A 24,481-nucleotide genomic window follows, 5' to 3' on the forward strand; every position below is an offset into this window, starting at 1 on the left:
TAGTTCTAGGTGAAGCACTGTGGAGACGTTGGTTAAAATGTTGCAATTAAAAAATCGGAGTTGGTATAGTGAACGGAGAGCAAGGTCTTGGTGACTAGCATGCAAACGGACATTAAGCAGCAACTAAGGGGTGTTGTTTATCAGTGGTTAGCATGTTACAGAACTGACAACAACAAAGGGGAGGGGGTAGGGGGTGGGGGGGAAGCAAAAGAGGCCAACACTCAACAGTGGTCCAGAGCCAAGTGACTACAGCTACTATAATGCGAATTATATGGAAGAGGCAACATCAACAACTCAATTTCATGTCTCTTTGCTAACGATGTTTGGTGAAGTAGACATCCCACTTTTATTTCATCTCTTTAAAGTGGTCACTGTTTCTCGTCAGTGGCGGCCAGGATTTTAGTTACACAGTGTCAATGTTGGACTGTTGGGCCTTGAGACTGGTAATTCATTGAATCACCTGTTGGGTATACATTCCAATTCTCGTCCGGAGAGATAATAAGAAATATCTCGTTAATAAGAATTCACCAACTACATTAGTATGTATGAGGTCTTTTAGGAAAATACTGATTGTGGAGTTGTAGGTGGATTTGTGGGCAATTATCCACTAGAAAGATAGATAAGATGTCCATTTCATTTTTTTTGTACTTTTTGATCCCTTTAGCATTAAATGAGGTGAGAAAATATGAAAAAATAATATTTTTTAGTGGAAATAGAGAGAAACAAATATAATACTAGCAAGTAAAACAAACAACCATTTGACAACTAAAAAAAGCGGAGGTAGTAATCTATTTGGGATGTTTAGAGTCCTTCACTGATGGCTACAGTATGGTTTTATAACTACTTCTATAAGATATGAATTAAGTTAAATGGAAAATCCATTCACTGGTGAACATTATGACTTATGAGAGATAATATGATAAATCCTAGAAACTTGCAGTGTGACTAAACTCTAAATGACACTTCTATGTTTTCAATTTGTTAAAATTTTCTCCCTTTTGTTCATTGAGCTACTTAATCACTATTATGAAATACTGTTCTTAATAATTGATTTATGTCTTTCCAACGAAGATAGCCCACCAACATCTTAATCACTATCATGAAATACTGTTCTTAATTATTGGCCAAATCCAATTAAAAACAGCATTGACAACATACAAGCTATGTTTTGTCAAGTAACAAGTCTGTTCCTTTTCATTATTGGTTCATATTGTTAGGCAAAGATAAAGACTTATCAGAGAAGCATCCAAACGACGATCTATATATTCTAGTTAGATTTTTCGAATTTGATCCTCTACATTTCTTTTCATCCATTATTATTTTGCATAAACACACATTTTACGTTTCAGAAATTGGAATATTTTTCAACATGGAACAAATTGCAAACTCGTAGAGTCGTAGTAACTAACAAAATTTTCGGTAGGATTTGCTATATGCAAAAGAATTTTAGCTCACTATTAACTGGGGAATAAGCGCTACACAGTAAAAGATTAAAAGAAAAAAATTGTAAAGAAAAAATCCTCAAAATATACCGTTCTCCAATTACCAAGCAGAATCAAGGAGTTTGATTAGGAGAAAAAAGCATTTCCACAATTACACAAGCAGGCAACTTGAGGAATGTCACCTCCCAAATAATCTAGTTACTGATGAAGTCAGAGCAGAAGTGAGAAATTTCATCCCAGTAGATCCGCCAGGAAAGTAAGAAATAGCGTAGTATGTCAGCGCAAATACCTGCCAGAATTAACAAGATATGGCAAGTTCCAATCAGATGTGATGCTTTAAACACTTTCTAGAGACAAGTGCATGCTACGATACTAGAAGCTTACATATACCAGTCACTACAGTCAGACAGTCATGATAAATGGTGAACATTATCAGAAACAGAAAGAATTGCATCTAAACACCAATTGTTTGGCAAGGTTGTGAAAAGACACATGTACAGATGTACCCTCTACATCCATTCTTGTTCACTACCAAACCATTTGGTGTTTGTCACTAGAAAACATAAAAATGGGTAAAACTAGTATCGTTAGAAAAAGCACATCGCTCAGTAGTATACCTGTAGCACAGAGAAAAGAACAGATAGAATGTAGCTGTGCATCACCATGGACACATAGATTGTACCAAACATACAACCAAGTATTGCCAATGAGAAGGGAAGTCTCTGGAAAAGAGAGCAAAAATAACATTATCAGCAAGAAATTGAGGGGTTATGAGACAGAGAAAACCAATGACCCAATTCAAAATCTGAAGAAGGTACCTCTTTCGAAGACATATGAGCTAGCTGATTAGATGGGCCCCTCAGTGCGAAAAATGACCCGACGATGAACCCACACCCAAGGGTGAAGCATATAGCAAACTTTTGAGGCATCAGTACCATCACCGGAAGGAACATGGTGAAAGCTATGAAGACAAAGAATACCCCACTTGCTAGTAGTAAACCAAAATACATAAGAGCTTTTCCTGTGGGTACATTACTAGTGGCAGTCTGCAGGTTCCCTGGCAACTCTCTCACCCCTTTAGAAACCCTGGTGAGGCATATACCGAAAAAAGAACAAAGAATTAGCACACCGTAAATCATTAGATGTTTTTGTAGATATGAGAAATGTTCTTTATGAAGGTGGGAAAACTAATTTACACTAGAAGACTAGATATCCTCCTCAAAAACAAAGAAAGGAAGTACAACAGAGCATGAATGTGAATCAAGCCGGAGTCTGGATAATCTAGAAGCAGATATGTAGGGAAAAACACCTGGCGCCACAGACCACAAAGGCTAGATCCGATAACAACTCTACCCCCACTAGCCTTATTACAAAAGATACTTCATTATGCTCTAGCCACTCACCTCAAGTGACCCATCAAAAAAGTAGCAGGATATAACCAAAGCTCTCCTTTTACCTAAAAAGCTCGCACAAAGCACTAACCACCTCAGCTAGAAAGAAGAGTGGAGTCAGATTCTGCAAGTCTAAAGCACGTGATACAAACATTAGGAGACAAGGTACTTGTAAGCTACTACATATCCAAAACTATTTTCCTCATAAAGGCCTTCAGCCTCATAAAACCTTAGCCTTCCAAACAAAATTGGAGATATGGAAAACTGTAGCCACGATGGTTTAGGATGAGTACATGATGAAGGATATACAGGAAAAGTAGGCTGCTGAATCAGAAAAAACAATTATTTACAGTTAAAAAACACTAGAGCCTAGGAACTCCAATAGGGCCACATCATCCAGTGCTCTATTATGTGAATTTCTACTACAATGAAGATTGTGAGACAAACAGCCACCAATCAACAGGTGTTTACCCATATAAAATCTGTGAAAGCAACGGGTCACCACTCTAGATCCACATGAAATCATCTCCCCCCCCCCCCCCAAAAGATGCTTAGTGACAGCTTCAACCCAACTACACCACCAACACCCACCCCCACAAACAAAAAGAAGTAATAAGTATTATTGTTATAAGACACTTACCCTCATTCACTCTCTCTCTCTCTCTCTCTCTCTCTCTCTCTCTCTCTCTCTCTCTCTCTCAAACACACACACTTACACTTGCCATCACACGTCACTAGTCTTAGGCAAAATTTCCTCAAATACTTTCTTAGACACTCCAAGCATACATGCCAACTTGGAACGTGCAGTCAGGGTTACTGGCTGGGGGTATCTTTAAAACCACCAGAATTAATACGCAACTAGTCATGTTTCTAGGGAAAGCCACAAATGCAGAAAGGGGTCACACAAAGCAAGGCATAGATCACCCAATTGCCTATTATTGACTTATTGTCATTGATACGTTTGGAGAACAAAATATCAAACAGTTAACAAGGCAAATTTTGCTGGATGGCCAAACTTGTGTTGGATAGTCAAGCCAAGTTCTAATGCCTAACAATGTGGGGGCAACAAAAGGCTCATGTAATACACCTCGAAAACAAGCACTGGAATCGAGTTCTCCCCTACAAAATGCTTGAGTTGGAACACCTATGCACAAGGAGTTAAGGACTGTATAGGTAGTAAGAAACTCATTGCCTTCTCCACACAAAATTTTCGATCAAAACTTGGCCGAGCTTTATGCCTATCATACCATACTAGGGTCTAGGGGTGCTAAATGAGTGAGTCAAACACAAGCAAAGCCTGCTCAACTTGATTCATGCTTGGTATTTGCTAAGCTCGATATTCTCTGGCTTAACTCAAGCTCATTAAGCTATACTTCGAGTCTCATTGGCCTCACTATATATCTTATCTTTTGTGAGTTTAAGTGAGTTACCCACTTGCTACTTACCAACTTGATTTATATTCTAGCAAAATCAACTCACTATTTATTAAATTTGAAATAAACCTAAGGATCAAAATATTATTCATGAGCTTACAAAATCCAGTTGGGTCTTGCTTCAATTGACTCGCCAAGATCTCGAATCGAGATTTGACCAACTTTGCGAGCAACTCAAATCAATTACCACCTCTATACAATAATACATCATTCACTACCTCAACTCATCAAACAAAGCTCTGAGCAAGGGAACCATGATTCGTGAAATTCAGATTTACACAACATTAGCAAGGTTGTTTTAAGAAGGCACTTTCAATATGGTACTAACTTTGTCCTTAATAGACAACCTATTTCCTTTTTGCACGGTCTCCTAAACATGTATTTAACCGTTCATATCTTCAAGTATGTATTACTTAAAATATAAGAAGCTGATACATTGAATGTACACATTAAGGCAATTATAACAAGATGACAAATGACTATATTTTCTATTATTTATTGATGAGAAATTTTAGTCAAAGGTTACAACATTTGACTTTGCAAAAAGAAAATGAGAAGTCTATTAAGGAACGACAGAAGTATCCTACATCTAAAAAGCTCTATACAGCCTTCTCAAGACATAAGGGTCAATAAAGATTACTTCAAGGCACATAAAAAACATTTTAGGCGTTCTCAAACCCAAATATCATCAACAAAAAATTGTGAGTCACATGATGACTATATTGGTATCACCTCATCCTAGCGAAAGCCTAGCAGCAAGCCAGCAGCAAATATCATTGATGAGCAATCTGCCCATCATTTAATCTGAGCATTGGCAAGAACTGCATTTCATAAAATGTGCTAAAAGTAGATTATTCTTCCTTTCTCTACAAAACATCAATTTGACAGCATGTTCTAAGTTCCTGTGAAGCCATAAAGAACTCTGCCATCTTTTGCCGACAAGTCCTCCAAATTTGGCAAGCCCAAAGATAAAATAATATAAACTATCAATTTGATTTAGCTAAATGATCCACAAAAGATGAAAGCACATACATAAGCTCATTTGAAAAACTAATGAAGCACTAAGAATCAGAAAACGAGCTAAGATCGAACAATATTCAGATTTCAGAGGTTTCCTTCATATTCAAATCTAAGCTAGAGGTAATATGGGTTAAATGAGATAGAACAACAACAAGATAGACAATACACAAGCTTGATTTCAGTGATTTATACCTCTAGCAGAAAGAAAGAAGCAAGCACTAAGGCACAAGAAACACTAATTATACCAGAATTGATAAACTTTTAAGCATCCTATAAATAATTAAGTCGAGTATAAAGCAAATCAATCATTAGAAACAATAATTGCACAAATTAACGACACCTAGGAATAGGAATATAGGATACATGATCAAGTGCATAATTATGTAGGAATTGAAAAACTTAGCTGAAAAACCCTAGAAACTGAAATTAGGTAGAGTAAGGAGTAAAAAAACATACACGCCGAAAGTGCCAGAAACGGTGTCGTTGGCGGATCTGACGGCGGATTCAATATCGAAACCTAAAGTGGAAGAGAAATCGGCGGAAGTTTGAGAATCTTGAGTAGCAGCGTAAGAGTTCCAATCAGCTAACAAGGAGGATGTCGATGGTTTCGTTGAAGTTTGCGCCGATTCGTCGGTGCCAGTAAACCATGTTTGTGCTGCTTTCATTTCTCTCTCCTCTATCTACCTCTTTGAAATGGAACAACAACTGAAGATGAAGATGAAGATGAAGATGAAAATGAAGAAGAAGATCGAATGAAAAGAATACTAGATGGATTGAGAGCTTTGTTTAGCTTCAGATACACATTTACACACCAAGAGTGGTTCGTTGTTTTTTCCCACTGCTTTTCTCAGAGTTCGATTACAATCAAAGGAAACACCAACTCACCAAGTAACAACCGTGGTGATCTAAGCAGTAATATTTTCTAAAAGTTTAATTAGTTCATTAATTTGATATCAATATAGACGGTCAAAATTAGTACATACACACGTTTGTAGGAGAAATCAATATAGATGGTTCAAATTAGTACATACATACGTTTGTAGGAACAGAATCATACTCACGATGAACATAAGTGGTATTGGTGGTTGCTCATATGCTCACTTTGTCCCTTAACCAATTGGTAAGAGATTCGATCCTCAACCTTTGGGGATGGAAAGAGATTCTTGGTTAGCCCTTTACCCTTGAGTGGAGCACCTGAGGCGAGGGGATCAGTCACTGCTATCGATTGTAGATACCTTGGTTGTTCACCAAAAAAAAGAAAGGATTATATTATGCACACAAATAGACCTATACTAATGAACATATACCAAACTGAAGATGTATATATGTTCATTTGACTTATTATCTATGTACATATGTTCATTTGATTTTATATTCATGTGCATGTGCGCATCATGCTATATGTAATAGTGTGTTAACAATCTAAGTATATAATAGAGTGAGGAAGATAGAGAGGATGCACCTTTATGTTTAGCTAGAGTTATAAAGTTTTAGGAAAATCAAATAAAAGAAATCTTTATTATATATGACAATGTATAGGGAACATTAGAAAATAGAAAAGGAAAAAAGAAGTAGAGGGATAAATAAAATGCTTCTGCCTTATTTGGCACTAGCGTTTTAAGTAGCGGTTAAACAATATCAAAACGCTACTTAAGAAATATATGAGTGTTTGGTAAAATAGTGGTTGTAATAGCGGGTGTTAGTTGGAATAGATTATGGAGGTAGATAAGGCAAATCAACACTATATAATTAATATCATAAGGTGGAATTATTAACCAATGTTTTTTATCTCTATTTCATTTTACTGTTTTATTAATTGTTTTATTTTATGGCAATATATTTTCTTTTCTTTACAATAGCAAATATGTGATTTAAATATTTATTTTAAAGATAAGATATAATTAATATTTCACAATATTTAATACTCCTCATTCTACAAGCATTTTATTTAAAATAGGTAGTATAAATTTTTTGAGGGTTGAATATTATCATGAATTTATACATCTATTTTAACTAAAAAAGCCGTATACTCCTCTTTGGGTAAGTTTTTTGAAAAAATAAATGTTCAATTTAAGTATTGGACGAATATATGAAATTATAATTAAAAACTACTTTAATCGCTAACAGATACTAGTAGACATTTAGCAGCTACCCCCACCAACTAGCTAACAACTATTAGAACCGCTCGTTTTGTCAAACATGCTCTTCATCTTATATTTGATCATGGTTCAGGCAGGCTTTGGCCAAAAAAAGTGGTCCATTTCGGACCAAGGCCACGAGCCGAATTTTCCGCGACACAACCCTATATTTCGGGCCATTTTTGAGTCGGGCCAAAATATAGCCTAATTTCTCATATCTAGGTCATCCTTTGCTCATTTTTTGCCCAAGAACCGGGTCGGGTCTAAAGCACGGGCCAAAAAATGTGTCCAAAACTTGCCTATTTATGAGCTGGGCCCATCTTGATCACCTCCACTTCATCTAAATGAAAACAAGAAGAAAAAAAATCATATTTAAAGTGAACAATAATTTTTTGGGAAAACAAAATGCAAAGACAATTCTTCTTATATGCTTTCGTGCACCATGCGTGCATATAAGAGTATATAAGACTAGTGTAACCAAAAGAAAGCAATGGTCAACGACAGAAAAAAGGAAGTCAATACCGGAAATTGGGTTAGTCAGGTTTCATCTCACCAAAAAATTTACTTTAGGTTGTAAGTTTCAAAATAAATTGTTGCAAAAAAGTGACATATATAAAGTTGTTTATAAAGAAGAAATTATCCAAAATATCATTTGCTAAAAATGTACTCCATCCACCTTTTAATCGATCTTCGGTTTACAACTTTCAACATATAATTAAAAATATTTACTATACCCAACATATACTGTTCGAGAAATGAGAAATCTATTAACGGACGGGATCAATAGTATGTATTTTCGCTTGTCAAAAGTAACCCTCTCCTTTAAACAAATTTTTTATGATAATCCTTATTTCGCAACCAGAATAATTTTAGATTATGTGTTAACCTAAAAAAAAAACCAAGATGAAGGAAATGAAGGTGCTAACCTCTCCATAATTGCAGCAATTCGGCTTCACTAGAGCTCTCTGTTACGCGTACTATCTTCATGGATTTTATCTGAACGTAATTCCTTCTTCCTCGTTTCTTATTCCCCTATTTACAATTTACTTTTCTATTGGATTGAGCTATATGGATTTCTTCAAATTAATTTGTTGCACCGAGACTATGTAGTTTCGTGATTTTTTTTTTCCACTATGAATTATGCATAATCATCAAGCTATTGTTGTGCAATGTGCTTCATGAATCATGATATGTGAACCTGATTTATTGAAAATTCAACTTATATTAATTTTTTTGGCTTTCTTGAATGTTTGCATGCTTAAATTTTGTATTTTGATCTAGTTGAGTCTGGGGAAATTCCAGATCAATCATGGTGATTGGCAAAATTTTCCAATCAAGTGGCAAGTTTGTAATAAATGGCACAAGTACAAAGTAAAAGGGGACAACAATACTTCCTTGTTTTCTTTTTACTTGCAATGTTTTCACTTTCACACTTGCCGATATACAATTGTGATAATTGAAATCTATTACTTATTATATATCTGTGAAAATTATTGAAAAGTTGAAATCTTGTAAAATGTATGTTAAGAATTTGAGATAAACATCTTACATGATATATTTTTTTTATTGTATATTATTCACAAATTTCTGATCAAAATAAGTGCATGAATAGTGCAGAAGTTAGAACGTTACAAAGAAAAAAAAATAGAGGATGTATAATACTATTTCCTCCGTTTCAAGATACTTGCTAGTTGTTACATAGAACTATTTCCTCCGTTTCAAGATACTTGCTAGTTGTTACATAGAGAAAGTGGGTAACTTTTAGGAAAGGTAGAGGGTGAAAGTGGGGGACCACCACTTTTCGAATAAAAAGAAACATTTTTTAAGGAAAATTTATGGGTATTTTAAGGAGAAAATAGGGGACCTCCAACTTTTTAAGAGTATTTTAGAAAGTTTACGGGTATAAAACAAGTTTATTTATGGTATGCGTAGCAAGTATTATGAGATTTCCATTTCAAGAAAGTGTAATCTATTTTGAAACGGAGGAAGTATCTACTTGACTCATTTTCCACACATGTTGCGCAATTTTAATCTTTGACTGGATCTGTTTGACAAAAAACTTATAAATGGTCTATTTGACGGCATATTTTACATCATCTGCCCGCGTATTGATGTATACAAACTTGGCACTTTCATGCCGTGATTAACCCGGCACTTCTCGTGGAGACAGCTTGTATAGAATCATTTTTTTAACAACTAATTCCACCCTTTTTTTTTTTTGAGTATTGCCTTAGATTTTGTACACCCCCATTCTCCCTTTTCCTACCCCATTCCTCCTCTTCAAAACACACTCTAACCCCCATTCACTACATTATACTCCATTAGGTTCAAAAGAAGTATATTTTCACAAATTCATGCACATAATTTAAAGAATGGGTTGCGCGTCGTACATGTTTGCTTAGTATAGGACAACTATTATGATTAGTTACTAGATGGATTCAAACAAAATTATAAAGTTTGGAAATGAAAAACAGCTTATATTGATAAAATTTCTATTAGATTTTAATGATAGAAAATGAAGTTATGGTAGTATCTTGCTATTATTTTTGAGTGGTGTAGGCGTCCAGACTTACTTAAGGTTTTTTTAAGGAGTTATAAGCTTTTACTATCTTGTGTTTGAATCGTGTAGTTGTCAAATTATTGATTGGTGAATAAGTTCTTATTTTCCAACTTAGAGGTCATGCTTATAAGACTTCTAGTGCACATCTTAATTTTTATTACTTATCTTTGAATTGAGGGGCTAACTTTTAATTAAGGGATTATTAACTTCTTTATGGGACATTAAGATCATGTTAACTGGTTGAAGGGATGAAACTACGTACCATTAGATAAAGAACCTGCATACAAATATCTAGGTTGGACCATAAGGAGTTCAAATTTGGAAACTTTTCAAAGGTGGGGACCCTTGTTTTTGTATTTTTATTCATATGTTGTATAGGAACTAGCTTGGTCTCTTTAGTCGTGTGGTGGTGGTACTCAAGACTTATAGGTCAAATTTGAAAATTTTCTATTGTCACTGCCCTTTATGGCTCTCTGTACACCAACAAAACATTCTTATCGACGTAATCACAATAATAGCTTGCAGATGCTATTTGTTTTAACAATAATCCACCATCCCGTGAATGCAGACCAGTTGTGTCTGTAAAGAATACATCGAATAAATATAGTAGGATTATACTATAGGCTAGATACAATACTTGTAGATGTATGTCCATATTATGATTAAAGTGCCAAACTCCTAGGTATTATTATGAAACCATCTGACCGAAGGTATTCGTTTTTGTCTCCTGGATAGACTAAAAGAAAATAATTGACAGTTTGAGTAAGAACAGTAGCTTTTCAACTAATTCCTTCAAGTTAGCCTTTGTTTTTGATTTTTTATAGCATCTTCTGTTTCTTTGTGGATGGGTGGATTTAGCAACTAGTAGTGAGGCCGGAATTTGGTTCCTCGTGACGAACATTACTGGCCAGTGGTTATTCCTCTCATGGGTACCCAAAAAAAGATCGAACATTTAGCCACTATATGTGAGGTGGTCCATTTTGTCTTCCAAATATGGATCTGCTAATCAAGTCATATGGTGTTTAAGAGTGAAGGCATGATTTACAAGCACTGTAAATTTCATAGAATATTTCCAACCTTGGCAGACTTTATGTGCTGTTATTTAGTAGTTTATCTAACTGTGAATGAGTTATATTAAATTTATTAAGCATTGCTGCCATAATGAGCTTCTTAGCAAAGAATTAGCAGTATGACACTTCGTACCCTGCCTGTAAGAGAACTGAATCAGAGGCTCAGAGAACATAGATGATAGATCCAAACTTGCACCCACAGGCCACAGTTGTGGTCTTTACGAAGAGATTTATTTTAGTTTGGAAATAAATATGTAAAAGTTATTGTTACATAGATTGATATATAAATCTGTCGATTGTAGGAAACCAAACTGATATTCTGCAGATGACATTGTAGTCCACTCTTCTGTTACCCTATGTCTCTTAAAAAATATTTGTAAGATTTGATAATAATTTGTTTACCCTTTAATGTACTATCCAAATAAACTGGAAGCAGAAATGGCTCAAAATGTGTTCCTTAAATGTTTGTTTTTCATGAGTTTCTGCTTATGCTTCATATATACTACTCTATTCCAGGCCCCTTTTCTGATTCTCCGTAGGAACACAAATAAACTTGCTAATTGTACTTTTGTAACAGGATTGGCGATAATATTGTAGATTAAGATAGATCAGGTTTCTACCATCCATTTTGAACTGGAATTAGAAGTGATGGGTATTTTCTTAAAACAATTTAAGGCTGCAAAAGCCTGAATTAAGAAGTATACAACCTTTCTTCAAATTACAGAAGGCATAGGAGGTTGTTTGGTGTCATAAAAGGAAAAGGGGCAATGAAGTGAGAAATGTTTTCGTAATTGATGTGTCTTGGGCATCATGCAAAAGTTCAGCCAATGGAAACTGCTGTCCTGGGTAAGCATTTTCTCAAATTGATACCCAAAACAAATATGAAAGAAAAACCTTTCAAGTTCATACTCTTCTCCTAGGTCATTATCACCTCGCTAGTTACTGCACGATCCACTCATGGTTAACCACAGCATTCTTTCTTATACAAGTAGATTTAGAATTTCATGGCATGCATTGATAATTGATACTTCAAAGAGAGAAATAGTCAGAATGATATGTCTCGGTAATCTGCAAAGAGGGATATGCATGATGATCACTGTTTGGTTGAGTTGGGAAGAGGATACACTTTATGTTGACACCCTCTATTCTGTGCCAAAACATGGAGGATTCTGGATAGGAGGGACTGCAGCATACAATGAAATAAATTCAGGCTGCAGGCAAGAGTCTTTCATGCTACAGAGAATATCATGGTGAATAATGTGCGCTTCAGTGAATTTAGGAATCAATGTCTCAAAAGAGATATCTTAATTGAACTAGTTTTGCTGATATCTTTCTCTACTGAATTGAAGGACAGACTGTTGTTTGTAAGTTTCTTAGAGAACCTTGATACTAATAATAATGAGCATGAGGCATTGCCTTTTGCAGCTTTAGCAATAGTGGATGTTTATAAACCCAGATGCAATAAAACTTCTGATTAGAATTTAGTAATATAAGTATGAGAACAAATTTGGGTTTTGACATCAATTTATTGTCCAGCAACAAAAATCAAGACATTCCTACTTTTCAATTTTGCTGTTATCTGATATAAGGCCTACTCGTTATGCTATGGCATTATTTCTGGAGAACAAACTGTTGGTTGTATGATTTTCACCTGACTAGAGGATAGCCTTGGGTTTGTCCAACGAGGAATTATACTTGGTGCTTCTAAAATGTAGACCACGTAACTTTGGCATCTCATATATGTTGCACGGTCTGAACTGTGAACTCTGAGCCTAATTAAGTACAAGTCAAAATACACAGTGTTTTGAAAAGAGAGATTTGTAACTTTTTCTACCCATGGAAGACTTTGATGGTTCGTCGAGTTCTGACTGCTGACATATGCAGTTTTCCAAAGCGTCAAAGCTAAGGTTCAAACCCATTCAATATGATGTTTAACTTGGATTCGTTATTAGTGAGCGAAGGAGCTCTTCCTTCTTGACTGGTTAAGGTGGACTGGTGACCCTGTGTGTGTTTCTATTGAGGCAGTGTATATCCTCACCATCCCATCAACCATGGGACAAAAGCTGCATTCTTCTTGTTGCCTCCAAGTGTAGTTGTGCTTGCTCATTGAAAAGAATGAAAAGCCTAAGGTCACATTGATGAGCCATAAGTGGTGGAAGTGGAACTTTTGTCGTGTGCCATATATTGAGTGATGCTGATATTATCTTATTTGGTGACTATGTGACTTCATGAAGGAGCAGGTGCCTAATGTTTATATTTTGTTGAGAGGCTTGTCCGGGATGCTAAGATATGCATTCCTGGAAGTCTGGAACTATGCAACTTATCCTCAGAAGCAATCACAATGGTATGCTTTCTGATCTGGCCCTTATCTTATTTTTCTTTGCCTGCTTTCGCATAAGTAAGTTGTGGTCTTTGTATGGATAGTGTGTTAATACGTTATAGTTTTTTTTCATGAATACTGCTCCATTTTATGTTTAGAACTTAATCACTTATGATGTCAACATTAAATACTTTCACTACCCAAAAATTTATTTTCTGACAGAGCCGAAGGTAATGTGGTGGCATGGTGCTGTCCTTATAACTTTATCAAGGTTAACTTTGAAGTGTATGGATAGTCTCTGTCAAATTACTTCTATTTGATTTGTTTCTTAAAATGTGAATTTTTGGAGGAGCTGGAAGCCTGGAACTACTGCATGGGTTTAGCACTTAGCTTTCGGAGCTCACCATTAACAAATCATTTCCTTTCCTCACCCCCAAACCAAACAATCCCTCATTTAAAGATGGGGTATTCAAGTACTAGAGACTTCCAGAAAGAAAAAAGGTCAAATTTCTTGATTCGAAAGTTAAATATTGTTAATAAGACTTCAGAAGTATACCTGAAAGATGAAATAAGAAGTTAAAATTAATCAGAATCAACTTATTATGGAACTCCTCACTTCATTCCAAATTCATAACAGAAATTTGCACCATTTATATATTATGAAAAGATAGTGCATGCGCTTAAGATAAACACTTGAACTTCCTATTTAATTATTAAATACCATAGTACCCCTCTTGAAAATATTGTAGTTCTTCTTTAAACTAAGGTGAAGATCTGGGGACTGGGATGTATATTTCGCCAGATATGTGCTTGTTGTGTTGTTCCTATAGCATGACTTGCTCGCATGTCTTCCTTCACTGTGAGGAGTGAGGACTGAGGAGTTGTGTAATATTTGGAATAGGATCTCTCCCGTGTGTGGGAAGTCTTGTACTCATTAATATGTGACGCATATCTATAATGTTTGATGGGGTATCTTTTTCCTTGGCTCAAATCAAACTGAAAATTATATCATGTATTCATGTTATGCTATAAGCTTTGAGTTCTTTTGGGTGCTAAGATTATGGGGGCGGAGGGTGCAAGATTGTTGTTGTATGTAGAAGAATAGAAATGAAAAAAGAAAGTCATAGTTTTTATCTGAAATTCAATAAACTTAGGTATGTCTCAACCTTTTACCAATTATTCTGAACCAATTTTATATTGGAGTCATTTTACTCAATCGTATGACAAAATTATTGGCAACTTTTATATTAAAGGGATGAAAAACTTAAATGTTTCTGTGTCGCGCTAATACATATGAAACATAAATATCTGTATTTAAATTCGGTTTTTTCACCGGGTACCCTTGTGGAATTTTAAAATTCATGGGGTACCCCTATAGTCTGAAAAAATGTACTAGATACCCTTACTATTTTAATAAATTTACGAAATGATCTTAATGACTAACGACATCAAGTTTTCGTTAGTAATTAACCCTAATTAACCCTTCTAACCCTAATCCTTAAACTCGGGGGAGGGGGAAGGGGGCTGCGTGGGTGGGGGAGGGGTGCTCGTGGGGGGAGGTGGTGGTGGTTGTGTGGTTAGGTATGTGTCGGACCATTTTCGGTTCGGCTCAAATCGATTCTGGGTAGACATAAGTCGGGTTCTAAACGGGTTTGCGCGGATCAAGTTGGATTCGAATGGGCTTGGGTTGGCTCAAGTCGGATTCGAGTGGAGTTGGAAATTGGAATGGTCCATTATATGTTTGAGTTCGTTTTGTTTCTAGTCATTATCAATATCGATCAAAGTTTGAGTTCACACACAAAAATCTGTGTGTGCGACAACACGAGAAATACATAAATGAACAAATTAATAAACTTGACCAATGTTAACTATAATCATATTATCAAATATGTCCCGAGATTTTATTAATAACATTTTTTGATATCTTATATAGAAGTATTTATAAGAACATGAACTAAAGTTATGAGCAAAACATATTTGATTGATAATGTCGGGGCCGGTAATGGGCTGAGTTAACATGGATCGGGTTAAAGTGGGTTTTCTCGGGTCTACTTGGATTCTGGTGGACTTTAGGTCAGATGCACTCATGCAGATTGGGTTTGGATTTTGGTATTCGATCTAACTGGGTTCGGATTAAGTTTGGATCGGTAACATATTGGGCTGAGTTATGATATGCTCGGGTATAATTGGATTGGGTGGATTCGGGATCGGAATGGATTGATTAAGAAACCTGATTATGTAGAATCGGTTGGAAAACCTAGATTATGTCGGATCGGAACAGATCGGATGCGGGTTGATCCGTTGGTCGGGTATGTTTTTGAAAAGTCACAAACATGTTCCACTTCTCTGCACAGTACTATGCTATGTCCATGTCATTTACCTTTCTTTCTGTCCTTCAATTGATATCCAACTGTATTTTATATCAAGTCATCGTTTACTAGACTTGGTAAATGGTACCGTATCACTATGTATAAACTAAGCTCCATTTCGCTTTTGTCTGCATCCAAAAATTTCACAGAAGATACAGCGTATATCATCTAGAATTCTTGAGTATATTGCAGCATTGAAGTTAATTGAGTATTTTTTCCAAACTTTATACAGCGACAGTTCTGTAATATGTGTGGTACTATTAATCGTAGGTCAGTTTGTTAAGGATGCCAACTGCCAAGATATGCATTCTTGGTATCAAGAAATTGCAAAGGAAGATCTGCATTCTTGCTGGTGCCAAGAAATTGCAAAGGTGTTGCCTAGCCCTTGATTTATTATGGTTTTGCTTATACAAGGTTATTACTGATATTAGTTGAGATTTTTAACGATAATAAGAATTTAATAGCTAAGACATTATAACTCAAATTTCTTTTTTTGATTAGTTATGAATTTATGATAATAATAGTACCAAAACTAAAATTTTGTCTTGTTAGGTGGACTCAATTTTGTTTTGTAAATGTCACAAGGAGGCCGGACTATGGGGTTGCAAACAAGCAACTTTAATTCATAATTAAACTGATATTATACATGTTCGTACATGGTATCATCATTGTAGTCGAGCAAGAGATGCTAAATTGACCTCCATACAAGTCAATGGGACCACATTTTATCTTGCCTTGTTCATTTGAGTGAAGAGAAATAATCAATATACCACTTGCTCCACTTGCTGCACAAAGCCTCCTTAGCATCTATCTTCTAGGAAAATTGCTATATGTTTCCTTTTTATGTCTTCTACCAAATGAATATTCAACCGTTTACTTTGACAGTTGATATGGTCACTAGTAAGACTTGCCTTGTTAAGCACCACTCAGACTTGGCTATAAAAATCCAGCAGCAAGCACCACTATTTTAAGTCTTCAGAAGGTAAATCCATAAAAGCACATCTTACATAATTTGAGACACTTTCTTTGGTGTTGTTATTTGATTGGTTAAGCCCATCCTCATCAAGCATTACACCAGTATGTGAAAAGGTACTTTCGAGTTTCTTTAGGTTTCTTAATTAAAATTGGGATATGTTCAAGTTCTTAACTTGATGAAAATATTCTTCTCTTTTTCTTTCGTAATTTAACTCTATTCATTAGTCTATTAGGTGTTTTATCCCCTTTTCACAGGTTTTAACCTTGTAGGTAGGATGCACATGACCTTGTGTGCATGGTTTTCTTTAATGTTACAAGGCATATAGCCAAAAAGGCAAGAGGAAAGCCATATATCGATGGCCAATAACTAACAGAGATGAGAAGTAAACATAAAATTAATTCTCATCTACAATGAATGTTAACAACAATTCCACCTATACCTGGCAATTGGGTCAGGTTAAATCCTTTTTTATACGGGTCGAATACCCTCAACTTGAACCTGACCCATTTAAATGAAAAGGGTCAGATTTCACGACCTGATCCTGACCCAGTAACTAAGCAGGTTATCCAACCCCACCCGACATGTTTCTCTTCCTTAATTTTTGTCTGTGATGCATGCGAGTGGTTCAACCCGACCCGTTTAATTCAATACAACCTGTTATGATCTTAAGTGGTTGACTGTTGAGCCACAAGTATAACAACTTGCTCACCCACTTCAGGGCCAACCTCCCTCTGTCCCATTAAGAACCTCAAGCTTTGTTGGTCAGTCTTAACCAAGAACTTCCTCCCTATGAGGTAATGCCTCCATTTAAGGACTCCAAACACAATAACCATTAGCTCTTTTTCATAAATTTACTTGAGCCTTGCCCTAGTACCGAATGTTTTGCTAAAGAAATCAATTGGATATCCTGCTCCCAAACCAAATCCTGAAGCATCAGTTTCCACCTCAAAGATTTGAGTGAAGTCAGGTGTGGCTAGTATAGGAACTTGAGTCATGGCTGTTTTGAGAGTGTTAAATGCAGTGTAGCCCCTGCCCTCCACCCATAATTTTCCTTTTTGAGCTGCTTGGTCAAAGATTGGGAAATTTGAGCATATCCTCTTAAGTTCCTATGATAACCAGTTAGTCCCAGTATCCCCTGAGCTCCTTTAAGTTATGTGGCTCTGGTCATTTAAGCATAGTCTTGATTTTGTTTTGGTCCATAGCTACTCCCTAGCTAGAGATCACATGTCCCACGTAAGCCACTTCTCTCTTCTTCCTACCCAAACTCACATTTCTTTTCATTAGCAAACAAGTGTTGCTGCCCTAGAACTCCGAAAACCTGCTCCAAATGCTTCACGTGTTCCTTTTTCATCCCTACTATATACCACTGAACTTCTAAACGTTGCCCAGAAATTACTTAAAATCACCCCCAAAAAAGTTGAAATTACATTTCTATCCTTTTCTTTCTTTTTCCCTAAACCACAACCCACCACCATCCATCTCCTACCACCTCACTCCACCACCATCTATCTCCTGCCACCGCACTCCACCACCATCCACCACACCCACAATCCCGGAGAGAATATTTTTAAAAAATTGGGCGATGGAAGGGAAAATCTCGCCAGGATGTTCCTCCCATGGGGCCTCGACGTTAAGGCCATGGGAGGAACGTCCTGGCCAGACGTTCCCCTTCCATCACCCAATTTTTTTTTAAAAAACTCACTCCACCGCCATCCACCTCATCCCCCCCCCCCGTTGATTCTTCAACAACTTGAACGTTGAAGGAAGGAAATCGCATCAATTGCAGATGAAATTGAAGGAGGGAAATCAAATCAATTGCAGAGGATGCGATTTTTTTTTTAATTGGGCAGTTGCCCAATAAAAAAAAATCGCCGGTCAAGCTGGTGGAGGAGGTGGTTGTTGGCGGTGGGAGGTAGAGGTGATCGGTGGTGCAAGTGGTGGTAGGTGGTGCAGGGGGTGGGGGTGGTGGAAAGAAGAGAAGGGTAAAATAGTCTATTAAAATGGAATTTGAGGGATTTTAAGTAATTTGGGGTGACGTTTAACAATCCCCTATATACCAATATATCATCAAAAGAACAACACAAATTTCCTTAAAAATGGTCTTGCTTCATCGATCCTCCCTTCCAATCGTTCAAACGTCATAGTTCAGACATGGCTTGAAGGTCATCTTTGAACTGAGTCGTCAACCTCAGTTACCACAACTTTTGAGCTAAATCAACAACGGCAGTGGTTACTTCTTCAGTGATGCTAGCTTTCAATGGAACTTCCTGAGCTTCAAATTGATCGATCCTCTCAGTGTTTGCTTGCTCCCCCACCATTCTTCGGTTCTAGGTCGGACTTGCTCTGATAACAAGTTTGTTAAGAACTTAGGTATTTCAAGCAATAAACAAAATTAAGTAACCAGATAGTATTGTATTGATTAATCAAGGTAGATAATCAAATACAATCCATAATCATTGGAGAGCAATGTGGAGCTCTCCCAAGTAACTTCCTTTGATTTCACTATCTAATTTTTGCATTCCCGTTCCCTCATTCTCCATCTTTATCTATAAGCCTCTAGGGTGGCAGCTACATTCCCCCTGGTCACATTCCCTAGATTCCCTCCTTTTCTAACCACCTTTCCTTATTTACAGCAACTACTAGGAATATCTATAAATATATTTCTGACATATTCGAGAATTAGTTGCTCCCCATTAAATGAGGTTATTGACTGGTTCGCCCTTCCCTTTGTATCTCCTGGCATAAGTGAATCTAATAGGAGGCCTTGCAGCAACAGCACCCCTTGGCACTTTTATTAAGGAAGCCATGTGAAGGGGAGAGATAAATAAGGGAGTCCCATGTGTGGTAGAAAAGAGATAGAGAGAAGATATTACATAACATTGCAATCAATGTGAAACTCCCAAATAAAGAAAACATTGCAATTAATGAAGTATTAGAGAAAATGTACATAATATTCCAACAAGTTCTATTTTATAAAGAAGGTTTCAATTCATCTGTATTGATGCCTTTCTAGCGAAAGGATTTTCGCAAAGGATAATCTTATCTTTATAGCCCTATAGTATCGAGTGAGTAATTTTTTTCTTGCTCATCTTTGTAGAAAGTAAAGATTAAAGAAAGTGTGACTTATGGGATACTTTATATTTTTTTTGAAGAGGAAGAAATGTTTTGGTAATCTTTGATTAATTAAAGATTTTTGTGAGTACAGCCGTACAGGTTCATTAGAAAGTGCGACGTACGAAACAAATATCTAGAGTCATGGCAGATATTGCAGTTGGGCTTGCTATTCAATTGTTGAAATCATTGATCGAAGAAGCGTACTTGGTGTCTGGTCTACCAAATGAAATAACGACTATAGACAAGGAACTAAACATCATATTAGCTTTTCTGAAGAGCGCCGAAGAGAGAGCTGAGGAAAATAGTGGAGTGAAAGAGTGGGTGAAGCAAGTAAGAATCCTGGCTTATAATATTGAAGATGTCATTGAAGAATATCAACTATCCCACAAAAAGGGTCGATGGGATAATGTCATGCAGATTTGTACGCTGCATTCGAGGAGCAGGGTCAAGCGCTTACGCGAAAGGGCATCTGAGCTTGGTAAGCAGAAAGATTCCTACGGATTGAATGTTGTTGGACCAGGACAGTGCAGCTACAAGGATGCTCAACTGACTATATCTTCTATGTGTATCGCTGAAGAATTTAAACTTGTTGGTACTGAAAAGCCTAAAACTGATATTATTGATAAAATGGGTCTCAATAAGCTTGATTCGAGAACCTCTACATTAACAGTGGTGGGCAAGAGAGGACTTGGAAAGACAACCATTGTTGGGAGTGTGTATAAGGACACAATAGTAAGTGAGTACTTCCCCTTCCGTGCTTGGGTTGGTGTATCCCAATATGGCAATACTTTGGACATGTTTAAGAGCATAGCGAAGCAATTGTATGATACAGGCCGAGAAGCCCTAGAGCGTTACAAGGAAGCTGGCATGGTAGGTTTGGGTCCCATAGCGCCAGGCCGAGAAGCCCTAGAGCGTTACAAGGAAGCTGGCATGGTAGGTTTGGGTCCCATAGCGCCAGGCGAAGTAGATTGTCTGGATGAAGATTCCTTGATTTGTCGTGTACAGAAGTTTTTGCAGGAGAAAAGGTATCATTAACCACTTGTTATCATTATCTAAACTAGTTATTACTTATTAGGCCCGGGCTATGCCCCGAGTAAGAAAAAAAATTCATTTATTAATATAACACTTTATGATAATAACACTAAATACAACTTAGTCTAGTGGTTAAGACTTTAGTATATGTACTTGAGGTTTTGGGATCAAATCCTATACTATGCAATTTCTAAAAAAATTTAATGTACATGGATTACATGAACTAAAACTCCCTAGGGAGAGCGCCACATGGCACATAGACGTTCTTTCGCACGCCTTTTAATATATTTATATAGATATGCATCTATGTATTCAGTATTTATGATTCAACGTTTAACTGTGCGCTTGTCAATGTACTTCTTTCACCTTAAATATTTTTCATTGCATATTAGCAAATTTATAATGATTGAATATTGATAAAGTACACATGCATTGGGAGGAATCAAACAAGACTCCATATGACTATATTTTTCTAATATATTGAGAAGAATATAAAAGATTCTCTTTAATTGTGAATAGTGTGAAGAGTTCAAATAATTAAGAAGAACAAAAAGAAACGGAGGAAGTATTTGCTATTATCCAAAAAAAGACATCATTCGATTTCTAGTAGCCTAGTGCCGGACATGGTTTCTTATTTTTTTGGTTTGTCAATCTTGCTTGAATGAAGAACATTACAAAAAGTATTTATTCAACCTTCTATTTCATTGAATCATGAGTTTCTCCGGATCTCTATAAAGTCAAGTATGTATCTTGAACTAGCTAGTAAAATTTTTCTTACAGGTACATGGTTGTTTTTGACGATGTCGAAGACATTAAGGTGAGAGAGTTAGTGCGTGCATTACCTTCTAATGATAAAGGTAGTAAAATATTGATTACTACACGGAGCAAGAATGTGAGTCGTGAATTTGATGCTGAATATGAGGTCGAGCCTTTACCTCTCGATATGGCATGGGAGCTTTTCTGCAAGAAGACCTTTCAAAGTGATGGTGGAAAGTGTCCTGGATGGTTGGAGGCTCGTGCTAGGGAAGTCCTCAATAAATGTGAAGGAGTGCCACTCATAATATTGGCAATAGGGCGTCTTTTATCTACCAAGCCAAATGATGTCAGTGTATGGGAAAAGGTGTGTCATGGCCTTGGGCATTGCTTGGAAAGCCCTGAGCTTATGGGAATTCATAAAATCCTTATCCGCAGCTATTATGAATTGCCCCATAGCCTAAAGCCTTGCTTTCTGTACTTTGGATTATTTCCAAAAGATTATCATGTTGATAAGATGAGACTTATTCGCTTATGGATAGCTGAGGGTTTGATAAAAGAAAAACGCGATTTAACACCGGAACAAGTTGCAGAAGAAAATCTGAATGAACTCCTCAGTTTGAGCATGGTTGAAGTTGTATCTAAAGATTCCAGCGAAGAACCTAAAACCTTGCGAGTCCATGAATTTCTGCATGAGATCATCCTTTCCAAGTTGCAGGAGTTGAGCTTTTGTCAAGTTCTTTCCACAAAGTATTCTGATACTGACGCTATTGAAGATCCTCGTCGATTGTCCATCCACAATGGCGATAGCGATAAAGCATGTAAAGTTTTGGAGAGTATCAGTAGATGCAAGTCTAAGTCCAACATTCGGTGTCTCCTGATAGACCCAGCAGAAAAAATACTTCCCAAGGTGCTTAATAAAGAATTTATTAGGAGCGTTCACCTACTGAAAGTTCTTGAACTGAGGAATGCTCTCATCACTGATATTCCCAAGGTGGTGGGAGAGCTACTCAATTTGCGGTATTTAGGCTTGAGAAACACGGGAGTTAAGAAGCTTCCAAGCTCCATAGGTAAGCTTGAATATCTCCAAACATTGGATTTGAAAGGAACTCATATTTACAAGCTCCCGACTGAAATCAATCGGCTCCACAAGCTACGTCATCTTCTTACTTACAGCTACAACTATAATTTTGCAATAAATCGCCATATGTCGATGCTGAGGGGAGTCGACATTCCAGAAGGGGCGTTGGGGGGGTTTGTGGAGCTACAAAAGCTGGCATTCATTGATGTAAGCCATAAAACTGGTGTGATGCGTGAACTTGAGAATTTGACGCAATTGAGAAAACTTGGAATCATGGGGCTCAAGACAGAAGATGGAGGACATCTTTGTGGTGCAATTACACTGATGGAAAGCCTTCAGACATTCAGCGTATACTCCGAAAATAAGAGTGAGATTGATCTAGAGCGATTGAAATGCCCTCCTCTAACCCTTAAACGTCTCTTCCTGAATGGACTCTTAAAGAGTTTCCCTAGATGGATCTTAGACATCCACAGCCTGGTTAAAATCCGTTTAAGATGGTCAAGATTATTACGTAACTCTGAACCTCTTCAAAATCTAGGCAAACTGCCTAATTTGGTGGAGCTTCAATTGTTAGAGGCATATGATGATGACACCCTACATATAGAAAACCTGGGGTTTCAAAAATTAAAGATTTTGAATCTTCTTGATTTGCGTAATCTGCGGCGGTTGCGTATCGACGAAGGAGCTTTCCCTCTCCTAGAGGAATTGTCGATTGGGGAAAGCCCACACCTGGAGGTGCCCTCTGGCATCGAGTGCCTTACTAGGCTAAAACTCCTCAATTTCTTTGGCATGTCACAACGTTTTATTGATTGCTTTTGTTGCAGTGAGCAATATGCTTCAATTGTCAAGCATGTACCTGATATCTTATTCCAACAGGAGCATAACGGGGCATGGGTCACTTACTTTTTATGATGGAGTGATGCAGAAGCAAAATCAAGGAGCTACTAATAAGTGCTCTATATTATATTTGATAAAGATCAAGCTTCTTCCTAAGACTATACAAGATAGGGAAGGCATTTCTCCACTTCAGTGTGTTACTTGACAAGTCATATTGGATACCATTCGCTTAGATTCACTTGGCAAGTCATCCTTGGTTTTGTTTTGTTACTTGGCTAGAAGAATAAGCAGACTTGCTACTCATCTTTCATTGCTTCCTAGTAAACCACATGGTTTTACCTCACTCTTAAAATGAGGGTTTTACATGTTGGGAGTTGTAATGTCATTATTTTAGTTGTAATTTCATTATCTCCAGCACAATACATGACACATTGTTACCAAAAGTGTTTGTGGCACTGAGCACTGAACCATGTAAGAGTATGAGATAATGAGACATTGATGCTTGCATAAGTTTCCTTATTTTGGTAGGTTAATGTCTAATTGTTATTTTTAAAGGCGCGCGTCTAAGCATCTACCCAACACGTTATGGTTCGTTTGATAGATGGTTATTATAAATGGTGGTAATGGGAATGAATTTGTATGCAAATTTGTGAAGAATATCATTGTCCATTCCATGGTAATGCTAAGTTATCCTAAAGTGTCCACTTTTGTTCTTGATTTTTCATTCCTATCCAATACCATCTTGTAAGTGGTAATGAGTGGTAATGAGTGGTAATGAATATTGTTTTCCCTTTGAGACAAAAACACAAGTTTAGGGGTGAGATTGCTTGTCCATGGAGAAAAAATGCCTCCCTATGGAGATTTTAAGGGTGCTTCCCTAATAAAATTACAATTAAAATTCATTCCCATTACCGCAATTTATTAACGACTACCAAACAGACCGTT

At 36.8% G+C, this 24,481-nt stretch overlaps 2 protein-coding genes across 11 annotated transcripts; one reads left to right on the top strand and one right to left on the bottom strand.

The window, feature by feature from the left end:
- Positions 1-1,434: 1,434 nt before the first annotated feature.
- On the bottom strand, positions 1,435-6,175 carry LOC104891997 (protein transport protein SFT2). The gene is made up of 4 exons (XM_010677799.4): positions 5,743-6,175; positions 2,261-2,528; positions 2,060-2,164; positions 1,435-1,731 (listed from the first exon to the last, which is right to left on the bottom strand). The coding sequence occupies exons 1-4, from the start codon at positions 5,949-5,951 to the stop codon at positions 1,621-1,623; spliced, it is 693 nt and encodes a 230-aa protein (XP_010676101.1). The 5' UTR covers positions 5,952-6,175; the 3' UTR covers positions 1,435-1,620.
- Positions 6,176-8,269: 2,094 nt separating this feature from the next.
- LOC104891995 (disease resistance protein RPM1) lies at positions 8,270-24,090 on the top strand. 10 transcript variants are annotated; one of them, XM_010677792.4, is made up of 6 exons: positions 8,270-8,426; positions 11,632-13,398; positions 16,014-16,114; positions 16,629-16,832; positions 19,925-20,858; positions 21,646-24,090. In XM_010677792.4, the coding sequence occupies exons 5-6, from the start codon at positions 19,975-19,977 to the stop codon at positions 23,609-23,611; spliced, it is 2,850 nt and encodes a 949-aa protein (XP_010676094.1). In that variant the 5' UTR covers positions 8,270-8,426; positions 11,632-13,398; positions 16,014-16,114; positions 16,629-16,832; positions 19,925-19,974; the 3' UTR covers positions 23,612-24,090. The 10 variants fall into 10 exon arrangements, with proteins under 10 accessions (XP_010676094.1, XP_010676096.1, XP_010676097.1 ...); XM_010677794.4 differs by having other exon boundaries at positions 16,629-16,725; XM_010677795.4 differs by having other exon boundaries at positions 16,019-16,114.
- The last annotated feature ends 391 nt before the right edge of the window (positions 24,091-24,481 follow it).

This window comes from Beta vulgaris, chromosome 4, assembly GCF_026745355.1.
Source record: "Beta vulgaris subsp. vulgaris cultivar EL10 chromosome 4, EL10.2, whole genome shotgun sequence".
NCBI lineage: Eukaryota > Viridiplantae > Streptophyta > Magnoliopsida > Caryophyllales > Amaranthaceae > Beta > Beta vulgaris.

Coding starts and splice junctions, on each gene's coding strand:
- LOC104891997 (XM_010677799.4), bottom strand. CDS start 5,951: ATGAAAGCAGCACAAACATGGTTTACTGGCACCGACGAATCGGCGCAA. Junction 2,165..2,260: donor CTCATATGTCTTCGAAAGAG/GTACCTTCTTCA, acceptor TCTCTTTTCCAG/AGACTTCCCTTCTCATTGGC. Junction 1,732..2,059: donor TTCTTTTCTCTGTGCTACAG/GTATACTACTGA, acceptor TAATTCTGGCAG/GTATTTGCGCTGACATACTA.
- LOC104891995 (XM_010677792.4), top strand. CDS start 19,975: ATGGCAGATATTGCAGTTGGGCTTGCTATTCAATTGTTGAAATCATTG. Junction 20,859..21,645: donor AAGTTTTTGCAGGAGAAAAG/GTATCATTAACC, acceptor TTTTTCTTACAG/GTACATGGTTGTTTTTGACG.